General features: G+C 39.6%; 2 protein-coding genes across 3 annotated transcripts in view; one reads left to right on the forward strand and one right to left on the reverse strand.

Annotated features, from left to right (window-relative positions):
- Pkc53E (Protein C kinase 53E) overlaps window positions 1-16,431 on the forward strand; it is a 239,638-nt gene that overhangs the window by 3,732 nt on the left and 219,475 nt on the right. The window lies entirely within an intron of this gene.
- LOC141437092 (uncharacterized) lies at window positions 1,660-11,501 on the reverse strand. The gene is made up of 2 exons (XM_074100318.1): window positions 9,666-11,501; window positions 1,660-1,665 (listed from the first exon to the last, which is right to left on the reverse strand). The coding sequence occupies exons 1-2, from the start codon at window positions 11,499-11,501 to the stop codon at window positions 1,660-1,662; spliced, it is 1,842 nt and encodes a 613-aa protein (XP_073956419.1).

The raw sequence follows: 16,431 nt of genomic DNA on the forward strand, positions 1-16,431 counted from the left end.
TTTATTTTATGTTTTTAGTATTTGTTGTTACAGCAGCAACAGAAATACATTATCATCTATCATCTGTGAAAATTTAATCTGTCTACCTATCACGGTTCACGAGATACAGCTTGGTGACAGACAGACAGACGGACATTGAAGTCTTAGTTATAGGGTCCCGTTTTTACCCTTTGAGTACGGAACCCTAAAAATATGGTTTCGCACTTCAAAAGCAAAACGAAAACCCTTATAGGATCACTCGCGTGTCTCTCTGTCCGTCTGTCATAGCCGATTTGCTCCGAAACTACTGCATCGATTGAGTTGAAATTTTGTAAGTCTGTGATTCAAAGAATGAGACTACTTTTGGGTCGTAAATTAGAAACTTTGAAAAAAGTTTAGCATACTATATCGTGTGACATATCAAACGATAGGGCTCGTTGTGAGTCTCCGAATTTTAAGATAAATGGTTTGAAAACGTTGACAGTAAAAATACAAAAATTAGTTCTCTATATAGATTATATACAGGAAAACCTATGAAAAATTTGTGGTATTTTTATATACAATTTTACGTCGGTCTATGTAATATTCAATGCGTACATTTTGCTTGGGAGCACGGCTCTGCTATCACTAACACTGAATCTTCATAGATATTTACAAAATTGTACGGAACCTTCGGTGCGCGAGTCCGACACGAACTTGGTCGGTCTTATTTATATTGCATCTTGGACTTATAGCAGTATCAAGTAAGTACCCTATAGATTCGCTAAAATTCCGACAACCGCGATATTATCGGCACTAACTTCCTGCATTAATACTGATAGCACAGCTGTTTATGATATTTATTTGTTACATTTTCAAAGCCCCTGTAGTTTACTCTACCGTTGTTATTATCTCGTGTGAAATTAGTACCGCATTGTTTGATCTGTATCATAACGAGCACCTTTATCTCCTATATTTAATTTACAATGTCGCAAGTTATTTTCACTGCACAGAAAAAGAAAAATTACATCCAGTGACATGTTCTTGGCGCTTAAACAAAATTTATCGATTCAGTTAGCCGCAATATATGAAAAGGACCGCGAATATTCTATTTCAATGCTTTATGACTCTTATTCTAGCTTTTTATGACGTTACGAGGTACGAAAGAAATATGCCGCTACAAAAATTATAGGTATTCTGCTAAGAATTGTATGTTATTTATAGATGCAGTGTTATATTGGTTTTATGCCGCATACGTGGATCGGGTTAATCCGTAGACATGATGAAATTAAGTTTGTTTGTTTCTCTTTATTGTACAAAAAGGAAATACGAAAAGGTACAAAAAAGTGCTAAGTCCAAAGGCGGACTTATCCCTGAAGTTTAGTGACGTTTTTTGATAAACGAAAATAAAAGATTCAACTAGAGTTTCTGTGGACAGCCCATAGTATCATGTTTATGATAATTTTATTTCAATGAATAATAGGCTATTTGATCATAAATAACTGTAGGTGTGCGTAAGACTACATAATACGTATTTGTGTTTTAGTACGATTGTTATCGTTGTAACCAATTGATCGAAAAGATAAATAACTTTATGTGCGACATACGCCTGTGACATAACATAACCTTTGTTAGTACAAAAATTTACGATGATGAGTTTTGCTGCAAGGTTCAATTTGATTATACAGTTTTAACCCGCGGCTACACCTGCGTGACAAACACAATAGTTAGGTACAGTAGGGCATTTTCACAAAAAAGTGTACCTTTTGTTTTTTTTTTAATTTTAGAAAAATATGGTTTTTCCTACTCAGAATCAAGAGCACAGTCGATTCAGTTAGTTAAAAAAAATGTCCCAAAAAATGTCAGTTTTGTGACGTTTTTTTTCATACGCTCAGTATGGGCGTCACAAAACTGACTCAGAAAAATTTGTATGAAAAAAATTAAATACATTTTGGAAGAAAAGGGTAAGAACACTTTTTTTTAAACGCCCGGTAACGTTTTTAAGGCGCAACGTTTGCTCGGACAACGCCATATATTGATTGCAGACGAAGTTATACATGACTTTGGAACAGGGCTGAAAATAAACGTGATTTTTAATTTTAATCAAAATTCGTGACTTTTCATTTGATTTTTATAGGTTTTGCGATCATTGCCCTAGTTTTTCTTGTGGGAAACATTTTTATTTGGTTACAATTGATGCTGGCAAAACCGCCAAAAATTCACATGACTATCAACTAAAAAAACGATTTTTCCTTGTGCAGAAAATTGAATATCTGTATCTGTCTGTTTGCGTCACATAAATACAGACGATCAATATGAACTCCCAGCGATTAATTGTTTAATTTTTCTGATTTTCATTTAAATCAGTGATTTTTACTTAAAAAATCGTGATAATATCCCTGTTTTTGAAGCCGAGGTGATTAAATGTTCTTAGACAGCGCCCTCTATTCTACTTTCCCACAGTAAATATTTCCCACGTAAAATATTAAGTATCGTAGTGTCAATCCAGATTTTTTCTATCTACGCCAAGTTTCACCTAAATCCATTCACCTCATTCACTCAGTCGCCAACCGGCCGTCATTTTAGACAATTATGTCCTGTCTTCCATTCCTAACGACATCGTCTGACTTAGTTTAGGTAACTGATTAATAAATAACCTAACCAATACGACCGGACGACCGGACCGGAGCGGATAGTCAAGTGGTTAGAGAACCTGACTACGAAGCTTGAGGTTCCGGGTTCGATTCCTCGCCGGGGCAGATATTTGTATGAATAATACGAATTGTTGTCTATCCGTTGCCTAGTATCCATAGTACTTACAAGCTTTGCTTAGTTTGGGACTAGGTCAATTGGTGTAAAGTGTCCCATGATATTTATTTATTATTATTATTTATTTATTTAATAAAAAGTTGGAAAACTCCCGACTTTGTCACTTCAAAGTTCAGTATCTCAAAAACGGCTTAACCGATTTTGATGAAACATGTCTAAGAACCATCGCTAGAAAACCTGTTTTGAAATAATAAAAAAACCGCATTCAAATCGGTTCACCCGTTTAAGAGCTACGGTGCCACAGACAGAGACACACAGACAAGCGGTCAAACTTATAACACCCCTCTTTGCGTCGGGGGTTAAAAAGTAACCATGGCTACTCTGGAGAACTTTGGATGCCAGAGGTGGTCACGCTTGCATCGCCAGCGATATCGCCATAGTGTCCTTGTGAAGCAGGGCTCTTAGTTGCAACAAATTACCACGATAACCATTGTTTAACCTCCATCGGTCAAATCTCCAGTTGCGTAAAATTCTGCAAGCCGAAATTTACTACGTAGTACTAGTACTAAGTGAACTGTTTTAAACAAATCCTTATCAAGAAATTTACTAAACTAGATTTGCCTGCTGGTTTGACATTAAATATTTATCGTTTAAAACTTTTTTGCACTCGCTTAGGGCCTACGCTAGCTGACGCGGTTGGCTCAGAGCGGGTGGAACCCTGTTGAACAATAGTATGAACAGCGCTAACTGCGCGCGGCGCGTGCGACGGGTTTTACCAGCACCCGCAGCCGTGCGTCCGCTCCGTGCACCCGCGCCAGCTAGCGTATGCCCTTAGGCTGGAAACAGTGCTCGACTTACGGTACGTCCTGACCGTACGTTCTGACCATCAGCGCTGACCGTCGGTCGCGAAAATTCATTCAGTGCTACGCTGACGGCGAACTGCGACGCGTGTGTACAGTTCACAGGTCGGTCGCTCCGCCAGCGAAGCACTGAACGCATCCATACAATCTCATAGCTCGACGGTCGACCGACGCCGCGCGACCGACGAGCCGGACCGACGGCTCACCAAATCATGCGCGTACCGTCAGCGTTGCTGTGAGCGCATTCATAGACTCGCATAGATATAGCTACGCTGACCGACGGTCAGCCCTGACCGTCGGTCGAGCACTGTTTCCAGCCTTAGTCAGTTTTTTATCCCTGTCTGTACTTATTGGTTGATTGTAATGTATTTACCTTTCCAGATTCCCTGAACCAAGAAGAAACCCTGCATCCTATGGGTCCCGAATCCGTCCTGAGAACAATTCCTTCCATTACATATTTTAAGACTACATTATGACACATTGAGAGAGATTGTACTTACATCAAAGAACGTAAATAAAGACCACGATTTAACGTTTAATTTGATGTTTCATCCGAGAGTTAAGTTGAATTTTAAAATTTTAATTCAACTACCAGAACTAATGCATGAATTAGGAGGCGTTCAAGTAATACGTAACGCAATTTTTGGAGATTTTTGACCCCTCCTCCCCTCTCCTTAATCATTAGCCGTTTTCCGAATTAAGTTGTAATTTTTTGGCACAATCACACTGGCAACTCAGCATGAGAGCATTTATCAAAGAGAATATAACCACTACGTTTATAGGCAAAGAAAAACTGTGACTTAACGCGTTGTTTGAACCCCCCTCCCCGCCAGTAACGTATCGTAACGTTTTACAAGACCCCCCTCTCCCCAAATTGCGTTACGTAATACTTGAAAAGTAAAATGGTTTTTCACGAAAGGTTGTACGAGTATATACATAACCAGACTTTACCCGAGGCTTCGCACGCGTAAATCATTAGGAGCATTTTAAATGAAATTCCGGGATTTACGCATGTTGTTTGCTTTACGAAAATGTCATCTACAAGCGACTGGAAGATTAATTATTTAAATAAAGTATTAAGCTATTGGGAGATTTAATAAATTTTAATTCGGAAAGTTTTAACTGAGGGGTCTTATCGAAGTTTTTGACATTATTTAATCATTAGAAGACTCCGGTCGAGTTCATTAATAAAACTCATTATTCTTGGATCGTTTGGAGTTATTTCATATAAAGACTTAGAAAATTTGAAAGTAATTTTAAGCATAAAATAGCGTAGGTATAATTATTTCAAACTTATTTCTTTTTTTGGCCGTTGGGGCCGAAAAGTCTCGAATGGAGACCGCGGATCAGCAGCAGTGTAGGACGTCCACCAACGACAGTGACGGATGATCTGGTTAAAGCCGCGGGTTCACGGTGGATGCAAGGGGCTTCCAAGCGAAACAACAGAAGGTCTATGTTTAACGGTAGACGTCCTACGGCTGATATGATGATGATGATTTTTTTTAACATCCTTTTAGTTTTGCAGGCGGTAGGACCTTGTGCAAGGTCCGCCCGGATTGCTACCACCATCTTGCTCGCTAATCCTGCCGTGTAGTAGCAGTGCTTGCACTTTTGTGTTTCGGCGTGGAGAGTAAGACAGCCGGTGAAATTACTGGCACTTGAAGGAATAGAAATGTAACTCTGAAACAGCGAGAAAAAAGTCATACATTTGTATAGTGGTTACACAGCCGTGGCCGCCTAGTGGTTTGACCTATGGCCTCTCAAGAGAATCGTTAGTTCAATTCAGGGCTCGCATCTCTGAGTTTTTCGAAATGTATGTGCTAAATTACAATGAAATATACGACGAGCTTTACGATAAAAGATAACATTTTGATGAAACCTGCGAATGTAATGGTATGCCTGAAGCTCTTAATCCGCACTGGGCCCGCGTGATAATAAGGCCCAAGCCCTCTCATTCTGACAGGAGGCCTGTGCCCAGCAGTGGGACATATATAGGCCGGGATGATGATATATAGAAGTAATCTCTGTTAGAATTGCTTTCAAGTTAGGCGTAGTATAGTGGCCTGGTTTATTCCCGAGAGGTTACGAAAACACATGAATTGTGTAATGTTTTGGAAACGTAATATCGTGCAAGCAACGTTGGGCGCAGGGCAGCTGTTCTGGTCCGAGATCCCGCTGCCAAAACAAGGATATGATGGAAATATCCTCGCGAATTCTTGCATACTTTGTTGTTGTTGTTTCTTTAAAAAAAATATGTCTCTGTCCATTCGAGGACAATTTTGCCAGTGTCTAGTAGTTTTTGCCGTTGTACGGTAAAATAATTCTAGAAAACGAAATATGAGAGGTAATGGGGGATGAACGATGACAGCGCGAATCCCTTGCATACTTTATAAAGAACAAATCAATACTATACTCGTGTCCAAAATTAGGCGAACTAGATTGACAACTGAAAATTTTACCAGACATAGCAAAAAAAAATAGGCATAGGAATATTTCAATACATATTTGTCGATATAACCTTGTGTAGACGCGGAATGAAAATGTTTAGGCCTATAAACGACAATAAGGATAATAACAAATAATACGTAACGTAAAGAAAATTTCACAATAACGGAAATAGTTCCGAGCAAGCCGATGGCAGTTAAATCGAATGACATATATGAAATGTCAATAAAACAAAATGGCGGATGGCGTCCTTACCGATCTTCAACATTTTTTTCCAAATCTTTCAAATAAAAGATTTCTTTTATTACTTATTATTTCGTATTGAGTTTTTTTCTAACATCGTTTTTTTAATATTGATATTACACCACTGGTGTAACTGTGGCAACATTTGTGTGTAATAATAATAACGGCAACTAAGGGCATACAATAAATACCTCACAGACTAACATACATATAATCCATAATATTTAAAACCAGTTAGTTAGTAATGACCTGTCAAGTTGGTTCGGAGAATTATTATTCGTAGTTGGTTCGCCTAATTCTGGACTCGAATAGAAGCATAACGAATGTACTTTATAAACCAGTTAAATAAAGAATTTTAAGAATGTTGAAATAATACGCAAAAAAAATACCTAAATGCTAATTTCAATTATTCCAATAGTAGCTACCTAACTTTTGTCAAATGTAGGTATTAGCTATAGTGGAGCCAGGATCATAATTCAGTTGGTTGGTTGGTATAGTACAGCGATTCTCAAAGTGTGCTCCGCGGAGCCCTGAGGCTCCGTGAAGATTCTGCGGGGGTTCCGCAAAAAGACTGTAAAGAGTTAAAATAAGTAACTTAAAGTGTACTGTAAGGTGGCAAAGTACATCCTCCCATCTAATTACTTGTTTTTGCCTATTTTTGGGCTCCGACAAATATGTAGTTATGAAATAGGGTTCCGTCGCCAAATACTTTGAGAATCGCTGCTATAGTACACTTACATTAATCTTATCCAACAACAAAGCCATAAGGCATACTCTAAATATCACTCGTCAAAATTCAATGCCCTAATGACCTACCTTGAAACAGTAGCAGCTTCTCAGACTACGGCCGTTACAGGCGTCTTGGGATGCCTTGATCTTGAACCCGAATTAAATTTAACGATCTTTCACGAAATTTGCAAAGGTTACCTCAATCTTGCTTTTGGGATCACTGAACAGAAAGAAGCTTCTGAAAAGCAACCGCTATTGTCTTATAGAATGAAAAATGCCTCTAAAATACAGACAGACGAAAGTATAAATAATGTAAGGTGTTTTAAAATAATTCAGAATATTCCGTCAGGGTTAGTTTAGCTTGAGCATATTTCATATTCAGTCTATTAGAATATTTTTATTATGATTCACAAATTCTTCCTTCTACTTTATCGCGTTTTAAAGTGTTCGTCAAAGGCATGACTACATTATGTATAAACAAAAATCTGATGCAAAATCTTTACAGGAGTGCTCAACTGTGTTGTTAAACCATTCTACTTAATCCAACCATCAGCAAAATAGTCTTCATTGATTTTAAACCACCCTGCCGCATTAAAGTTTATATTTGGACCTAATTTATTTTAACTGACGCGAACCTCTAGTTTTATTTACCGACAAATTCGAGCTGTCGTTAAACGTAAGTGTACACGCTCGTACTCTTCTTAAGGCGGCCTCGTAGTGTTTGGGTGTAAATCAAACCACTAGAAAGGTTGCTTTCCAAAGTACAATTTATTAAACAACAGGCAAACCACTTATAGTTTGCAGGTTAGCATAACACTTGCGCGATTTAACTGACGCACAGCGCCATCTATCGGATCACCGTACAACTAGTTGTTGAGAATAATCTCATTAGGTTTATGTTTGGGTTAGTTGTCTTATAACTACTCAAATATTGATAATTAGTATATTTTTTATTTTATTGCGACGTAAACATGCCGCCCGCCAAGAACGACAGTTTTTCCTTGGAAGTATACAATGTGTTGAATGAATGAAATTAGCACAAATTTAGAGAGGTAAGCTACAAAGTTTGCACAATTCCAATCGTTCAAGCTTTAGCTTAAATATTAAAACTTAACATAGGTACTTAGACATAACAAGCAAAATGAAAGGTTGTGGTTGCAGATGTTAATCCGCAACCGGTAAAACAATTACTTTTGACACGGGTCTTTTAATTAAGGAGTTTTTGCAACGTAGTGTTACCACCCGCGTTACTCCGTCCAAGCCAGGATGTTTTTCTACGATTTTACCTAAAAGCCATCGAGCTGGTGGTAGATCCAACTCCTTGACCAGAACTACATCATTCACCTTTGGTTCTAGGGAAAGCTGTGACCACTTGTGTCGTTGTAAGAATCGAGTAAGGTATTCCTGCGACCAACGCCGCCAAAAATCTTGTAACATTCGCTGGCAGAGTTGCCAACGTCTTAATGAGCTGACTGTCGTGTGTTCGTAGTTGTTGTCAGGCACTAGAATCAAGGGTTCGCCAACTAGGAAATGGCCTGGAGTTAGTGGCATAGGGTCACCCTGATCCTCAATATATGATATTGGTCTAGAATTAAGACAACTTTCAACCTGAGTCAGTACGGTTGTGATCTCTTCAAAGGTCAATGTTGAGTTTCCGATAACTCTCTTCAAGTGAAATTTACAGGATTTTATCCCAGCCTCCCATAAACCCCCGAAATTAGGGGCTTGAGGTGGAATAAAATGCCACTGAGTTCCATTAGTAGCTAACCAATTGCCTATCTCCGGGATGATTCCAGATTGTTCATTCTGAAACATCTGAGCCAGTTCTCGGGCTGCTCCAACGAAATTAGTGCCGTTATCACTATAAAGTTCGCTGCAATGGCCCCTTCGTGCCACAAAGCGTTTGAACGCTGCCAAGAAACCCTCTGAAGTTAAGTCACTGACTGCCTCCAGATGGATACCACGCGTGGCTAAGCAAATGAATAAGCATATGTATCCTTTGTAGGATCGATTGCCGCGTCCTTTTGAAACCCGTATTTGGATAGGCCCTGCATAATCCACGCCACTCCGTAGGAATGCTCTACTAACCGTCACTCTTGGGGACGGCAGTTGGCCCATCAACTGGGGTTTGTGCAAGGCTGCATGCCTAACACAGATGACGCATTTTTTAACGTGAAATTTTACTAAATTCTTAAGGCCAAAGATCCAATATTTTGCTCTAATAAAATTTATCATCAACTGCGGGCCTCCATGAAGAGTGCTATGATGAGCTTCGCTGACAATAAGGTTCGTGAGATGGCAGGATTTCGGCAATATTATTGGATGTTTTTGATTCCAGTCTATGTCTGCGAAATGCAGTCGTCCACCAACTCGGAGGAGCCCCTGCTTATCTAGCTCCGGGTTAAGGGAGGTAATAATACCTTTTTTTACTATGGGTTTCCCTTGCTCAATCCGTTCTATTTCGTCACTATATGCTGTGGCTTGAAATATCTTAATTACCATCACCAATGTATCTTCGATTTCTGTTTTCAGGAGGTAAGTATGCGACTGCCTTTTACCTTTTAGAAACCTTCTACAATAGGCTAAGACTCTCAACATTCTTTTCAGCGATGAAAATCTTGAACATGTTTCATTAGCGACTACGGATTCATCTTGATTTACAGCCAGGTGAGTTTTTACTATCCTTTCTTCTAAGTTTGTTGTTATTCCCTTTGGGTTAGTATAATTAATATTTCTTTCTTTCAGCCAAGATGGACCTCTTAGCCACAACTCGCAACTGACAAGTTCTGCGGCAGATAATCCACGCGATGCGTAGTCAGCGGGGTTATGTTCCGATTTAACGTGACTCCATTGTTTACGATCCGTTACTGTTAAGATTTCGGATACCCTGTTTCCTATAAACGTCTTCCATTTGCTTGGATGACAGCTTAGCCATGCCAGTACGACTTCAGAATCCGTCCATGCGTGAATGTTTGTTTTTGGAATTTTCAATACCTCGGAAACTTCCACTAGTAATTTAGCTAGAAGGACTGCACCATTTAATTCGAGACGGGGTATCGAAAGTTGTTTAATTGGAGCAACTCGCGTTTTTGCAGTTACTAGGCTGACATGAATATTCCCCATTGCGTCCATAATCCTCGCATACACTACCGCTCCAAATGCAGCAGTAGAAGCGTCACTGAAGCCGTGCAACTCAACAAGCTTCACGTCGGCTTTGAAATTCATCCACCGCTTCAATCTAAAGTTAGTAAGTTGAATCAAACTTTCTCTAAATTCTGTCCACTCTTCGAGTAACACAGGTGGAACTTCTTCATCCCAATCTATACCCGCAAGCCAAAGCTTTTGTATAAAGATCTTTGCCTTTATTACACTCGGAGCTATCCACCCTTGCGGGTCGTACAATTTGGATATGTCCGAGATAACCTTCCTTTTAGTTACAGGCGTCGAGATAGGTGGAAGCTGCACTGAGTAGAGGAATTCATCGGTTTCTCGACTCCAGGTAAGACCTAATATTTTATTTGTTGTTTCTAGTTTCACTAGAATTGCTTTCTCCACTTCTTTACCCGCTTGCTCCTGCCGTATTCTTTCTATCATGCTCTCACTATTACTGGTCCACTTCTGCAACTCAAATCCACCCTTAAGCAACAATGCGGTCATTTGTTTATATATTTCAATGGCTTCATCTTCATGTTCGCATCCTGACATTAAATCGTCCATGTAAAAATCTCTTTCCACTCTTTCAACCGCCAAGGGGTAGTTATGGCCTTCATCCTTCGCGACTTGCATCAAACTCTTCACCGCCAGATATGGAGCTGAAGATGTACCGAAGGTTACTCTGAGTAATTTATACTCTTTAAAATCATCACAAGGGTTTTCTCTCCATAAGATACGTTGATAATTTGCATCCTCTTCATCTACTTTGACCTGACGATACATTTTAATGATGTCTGCCGCAAAACAAATAAGATGCACCCGCCAACGCATGATTATATGACGAAGTTCCGACTGTAGGGATGGTCCTACCATTAGATCGTCATTCAGAGAGACGCCATTGGCACCCTTACACGAGGCGTCGAATACTATACGCACCTTCGTCGTCTCTTTATCCTCTCTTACAACTGCGTGATACGGTAAATATGAATAATTTTGATTTCCTTTTCCAGGTGTATGTCTTATTTCTTGCATATGATTTAGATCAACGTATTCTTTAAAAATCTTTTGATATTCTCTTTTCAAATGTTCATCTTTCCGCAATTTCTTTTCCAGGGAAAGGAATCTTCGAAGCGCAATTTCTCGGGAGTTACCATTCACGCAAGCTGGCTGTGGATCTCTAAACGGTAGTTTGACAATGTAGCGACCATCTTCGTCCCGTGCCGTGGTAGATTGGTAGATCTCTTCACATCTCTGTTCTTCTGCCGACAGTATTTTCTGCTTATAGCTTGGCTCGGCTTCCATTTCCCAAAACGATTTAAGTAACTGGTCTACTTGAGTGTGCATATTGACCACATTACAGGATACCTTTCCTCCAGGGTATACCTGGCCACTCAAAATCCATCCCAAGGCCGTATTTTGGGCTACTGGAGACCCTGAGGGACACTTTATTAGACCTTCATTAATGATTTTCCCATATATTTCCGCCCCTAATAAGATATCTATCTTATTCGGAGTATTGTATTCCGGATCCGCTAGATACAAATGTTCCAGTTCCGGCCATGAAGTAATGGATATCATCGTTGTTGGCACATACGACGTTAACCTTTCCAGCACATACGCTGTGATCTTAAACGCGCAGCCTGAACTCAGGCGTGAACCGATGTCTAACTCCACCATGGACCTCGACACAAGGCCCGATTCACCTCCCAGTCCCGAAATAACTCCTTTAGCTGACGTTCTTTTTAGTCCCAATAGCTGGACCGCTGATTCCGTAATGAAAGACGCTTGCGACCCCTGATCTATTAAGGCTCGCAAAAGCTGCTCACAACCATTTCGTGCTTTACCCCTGACTAATGCCGTAGCAAAGAGCACTTCATGCGCTTCTCCTCTGACAAAATGGTTTGCAATGCTTGAAGATTCAAATGATTCTTCGGCTGATTGTGGTACTTTGGGATTGGATACAACCTGATTATCAACCGAACCGCTATCGGTTGGTTGTGATACGCCCTTTGAATGCAATAGTGAATGATGTCTTCTGTGACAGATTTGACAAGAAGTGTTATTTCTGCAGTTTCTTACCGAATGATTATTCCCTAGACAATTAAAACAAAACCCGTGGCCTTGGACGAAGGTTCGCCTAGTGTCAACATCTACGCCCCTAAAATCTTTACAATGTACAAGCTTATGTTCTCCTTTACAAAACACACAGATAGTTGCTATTACATGTAACGTATTAATCGAGTTTGGTTTATATTGTACATTAGTGTTACTATTATAATAGTGATACCTTGATTTAGAGTGTGAAGCGACCTGATTGTCTAAAAATTCTAAAGATCTATACCTAGTCTCCAAAAATTCTTTAAACTGGTTAAGCGTGGGTAACGATTCCTTATCAGATGCCATATTTTCGCTCACTTTAGCTTCCCATTGCTTCCTGCTTTCTGGGTCCAGCTTTTGACTAACTATGTAAATTATGATGACATCCCAAGACTTGACATCTATGTCAAGACTACTGATAGCGTTTATTGTCTCTGAAGTGATATCAAGTAGCTCTTTGATGGCATGGGCGGACTCCACCATAATTGCCTTCTGTCCGAAAAACCGTTTAAAAATGCAATTGACTAAGTATTGTTTGTTATTGTAGCGATTCCTTAATAGGTTCCAGCACTGCTCATAATTCTCGTGCGTGACTGCAGTGTGTCGCAAAAGCTGTTCAGCCTCACCTTTGAGATGCCCTTTGAGGTAATGTAACTTTTGCACATCATCGATATCATTATTATTGTGAATAAGTGACTGGAACAAATCTCTGAATGTCATCCACTCAGTATACAATCCAGAAAAGGTAGGAATGATAATCTTTGGGAGCTTTACTTGTGTGTGCTTAGGTGCTTGTGGCTGGACAGCAGCGTTAGACGTAGTCTCAGCTTTATTGGCTTCGTTCAACTTGATCAGTCCCTCTTTGAGCGCGCATTTGTAGTCTATATACAATTCCATTGCGGTATCATACTGATCTTCGGTAATGTATGGAGACTTTTCCATTGTCTCTGAATCGAAAGTTTTCATAATCAGTTGATGTCCCTTAAGAAATTGTTGCCATAATTGTTCCAAGCTTTCTAATCTCGTTTCCAAATAAGCTACTGTTACACGATCTTTGGGTGACTTTTTAAAGTTACTTTGCGCTTTCAGAATACGCTTGTAAACGTCATCTTGCATACTCATTTGCTTTTCCATTTCTAAATTGCTACCACCAGAATAACCACAACTAAACTAATAAGTGTAACTTAGCTCTCAAATTTTTTACAAGTGTTTGAAATCAGTGTGCACCGCTACAAAATCGGGCATGGATTCCCCGTCAGTGCAACTTTCTTATAATTATTCTAAGTTCTACTAAACACTTGTAATTTTTTACCAAATCCAACTTAATATATTATCTCAAATTTTTCTAAGTCCCCTTTTGACAGATGAAATTTTCAATGACAGATGTAACTTGAATTTGACAAATCACTTCAATGACAGCCGCTATTTAAGTTTGACAGACGTTTCGATGACAGCTGTCACTTGATGTTGACAGTAAACCCGCACTTACAAAAAATCAAAAGTACTCACAGTTTGTCTTCTTTAATGAACACTGCACTATACTTCACTTCCTCCTGTGGCTGACGGACTGGTACCGGTGTGATGATGGTTCGCTGGTGACGTCACGTGTCCGCTGGCAAAAATCTTCGTCACTCCAGTTACAGTATCTTCAACGTCAATCCGACGCCACTTGATACTAGGCAACACAGGATCCGTAACAGGTACTTCTTGCCGTAATTCCGGTTCGTAGGACCATGTACACGCTCGTAGTCTTCTTAAGGCGGCCTCGTAGTGTTTGGGTATAAATCAAACCACTAGAAAGGTTGCTTTCCAAAGTACAATTTATTAAACAACAGGCGAGCCACTTATAGTTTGCAGGTTAGCATAACGCTTGCGCGATTTAACTGACGCACAGCGCCATCTATCGGATCACCGTACAACAAGTTGTTGAGAATTATCTCATTAGGTTTATGTTTGGGTTAGTTGTCTTATAACTACTCAAATATTGATAATTAGTATTTTTTTTATTTTATTGCGACGTAAACAGTAAGCTTTAGTGTGGCAACACTAAAAGTGTTTCGTATCTGTGGCCGTTTTACCGCCAATAGTGCGGTCGTTAGATTTAAATGGGTCCTGTAAACCGGCGGCGAAACGACTTCTGCGACATATGCTGAGACTCCTTTATTGTTACGACACTAACGACTACTGAGTTCTATGTTGGTGTACATTAATGCAGGTAAAATTTTAGATGTAGAGTCGCGAGCCGCGATGGTTGAGCTTGACACTGAACGTACTTTGGCCGTTTAATTTTTGTACTCTTGCTGAGCGGCCCGTCTGGCAGTTCGCCCTCTCTCCGGTAATCTGTCAAAGTCATCTGAGACTAACAGCAATAGTCTGTCTGCAGAAAAATAAAGATATTCTGGTTTATTAATGACAATATGTATAGTCGTTGGGGCGAGTCAGGAGACGTCAGCAAGAATGTATTTTAAAGAATTAGGAAACTCACACTGCCCTCGCTTGTAATAGGTATTCCAAACTGGTGTATATGTACATAGTAATCTGTGCAAGTATGGGAGGCGCGTTGATATGGCAACCCACTCGCTGCGTAACCCTCAAAGGCTCCGTCCAGTCAAGCGACTGTTAATAATGTAAGTTTTATTTTTCAAAGAGCTGGGTACAAGTTTTTTTTTAATGTATGAATGCAGTTTTTCTTGTTACTAAAATCGATGACATAGTTCCTAAGAACAGATCTTCGTCCCTACCCTATGTCTTATAGTTTCAGATTTTCCCATACTGACCGATCCAAATGAACCATCCTTTTTTTTTTTTATTCGACTGGATGGCAAACCAGCAAGTGGGTCTCCTGATGGTAAGAGATCACCACCGCCCATAAACATCTGCAACACCAGGGGTATTGCAGACGCGTTACCAACCTAGAGGTCTAAGATGGGATACCTCACGTGCCAGTAATTTCACCGGCTGTCTCACTCTCCACGCCGAAATGTATAAATGTAGGTACCTATGCCTAAAATCCTTATGTTTCCCTTGATAGCTTGAGAACGATTAACGGCGACCGTCTTTTTTTTAAGTTTTCCAATACTTTGTACAGATGTAGTGAATGTTTTGCCATCGTATTATGTCGGCAAAGTTCGTACAGTTTGACTAATTCGATTCAACAATTGACAGATGGGCGTGCCTTCAGTCAATTTTCAACTTTGACGTCATACAAATAAAGCCATTTTTAGTATACCGCTACCCACGTTTACAGATTATGTCAAAACTATTTTATTTGTATGACGTCAAAGTTGAAAATTGACTGAAGGCACGCCCATCTGTCAAGTGTTAACTCCAAGTAATCGTACTGTATTTATCTTGCTTTCTCAACTAGCTTACTGAAATTTACTGGAGCTAATTGAGACAGCACAAACTTATCTGACAAAATACAAAAAAAACATTATACAATCGATCTTAGATGGTTCTTCTAAAAAAAACGGTATGTAAAGTGCGCAGACAAATGAAAATTTTAAGAATTTGACGCCTGCAGAAACTTTACTAATGTAACTTTAAAATTAGAGACATGCATGGTGCGGGATTTTTTTGCAACTGTAATGAAATTCACGCTGTAATTTTTGGGAATTCTCACGGGAATTTCGGACGAAATTGAGCATGTAGATAACTGGAAGTTTAGGCTACTTTTCTTCCTTAAATTCCTATGGAATCGGGACAAGATCCTCGAATTTCTTTATGCAACGTTAATGAAATTCGCTATGTATTTTTTTTTCAAGTTTTTGGAATTGGAAGGATGATCGAATGATTATATGCTGAAGCAGTAGAATTACGAGTATTGTTAAACGTTCGCATAGACGCATCAGTCACTTATTGGTCTATGGGATTTGAGCAGCGTACTCTGATCTGACCTATCACGCGCCTGTTTGCTCAGTACTGGCTCGTGGGAGGGTGCGAAGTACTAGGTGGGGGTGATGAAATCTATCGCAGCGCTCATGGTGGCCAAAAGTAGAAATAGTTCTGGCGCTGTCATCTGTCATACCTACTCATATGAATCTGTCATTAACGAAGCAATTTGTATAGACTTTAACTACCTAATTTTAGTAATAGATGTTTGTGTTATGATGCGAGCTTGAATTATTGAACACTGCCCCTGTTTTGTTCTTAATTCCTCTACATCTCGGACATGTCC

Source organism: Choristoneura fumiferana, chromosome 17, assembly GCF_025370935.1.
Source record: "Choristoneura fumiferana chromosome 17, NRCan_CFum_1, whole genome shotgun sequence".
In the NCBI taxonomy this organism is placed as follows: domain Eukaryota; kingdom Metazoa; phylum Arthropoda; class Insecta; order Lepidoptera; family Tortricidae; genus Choristoneura; species Choristoneura fumiferana.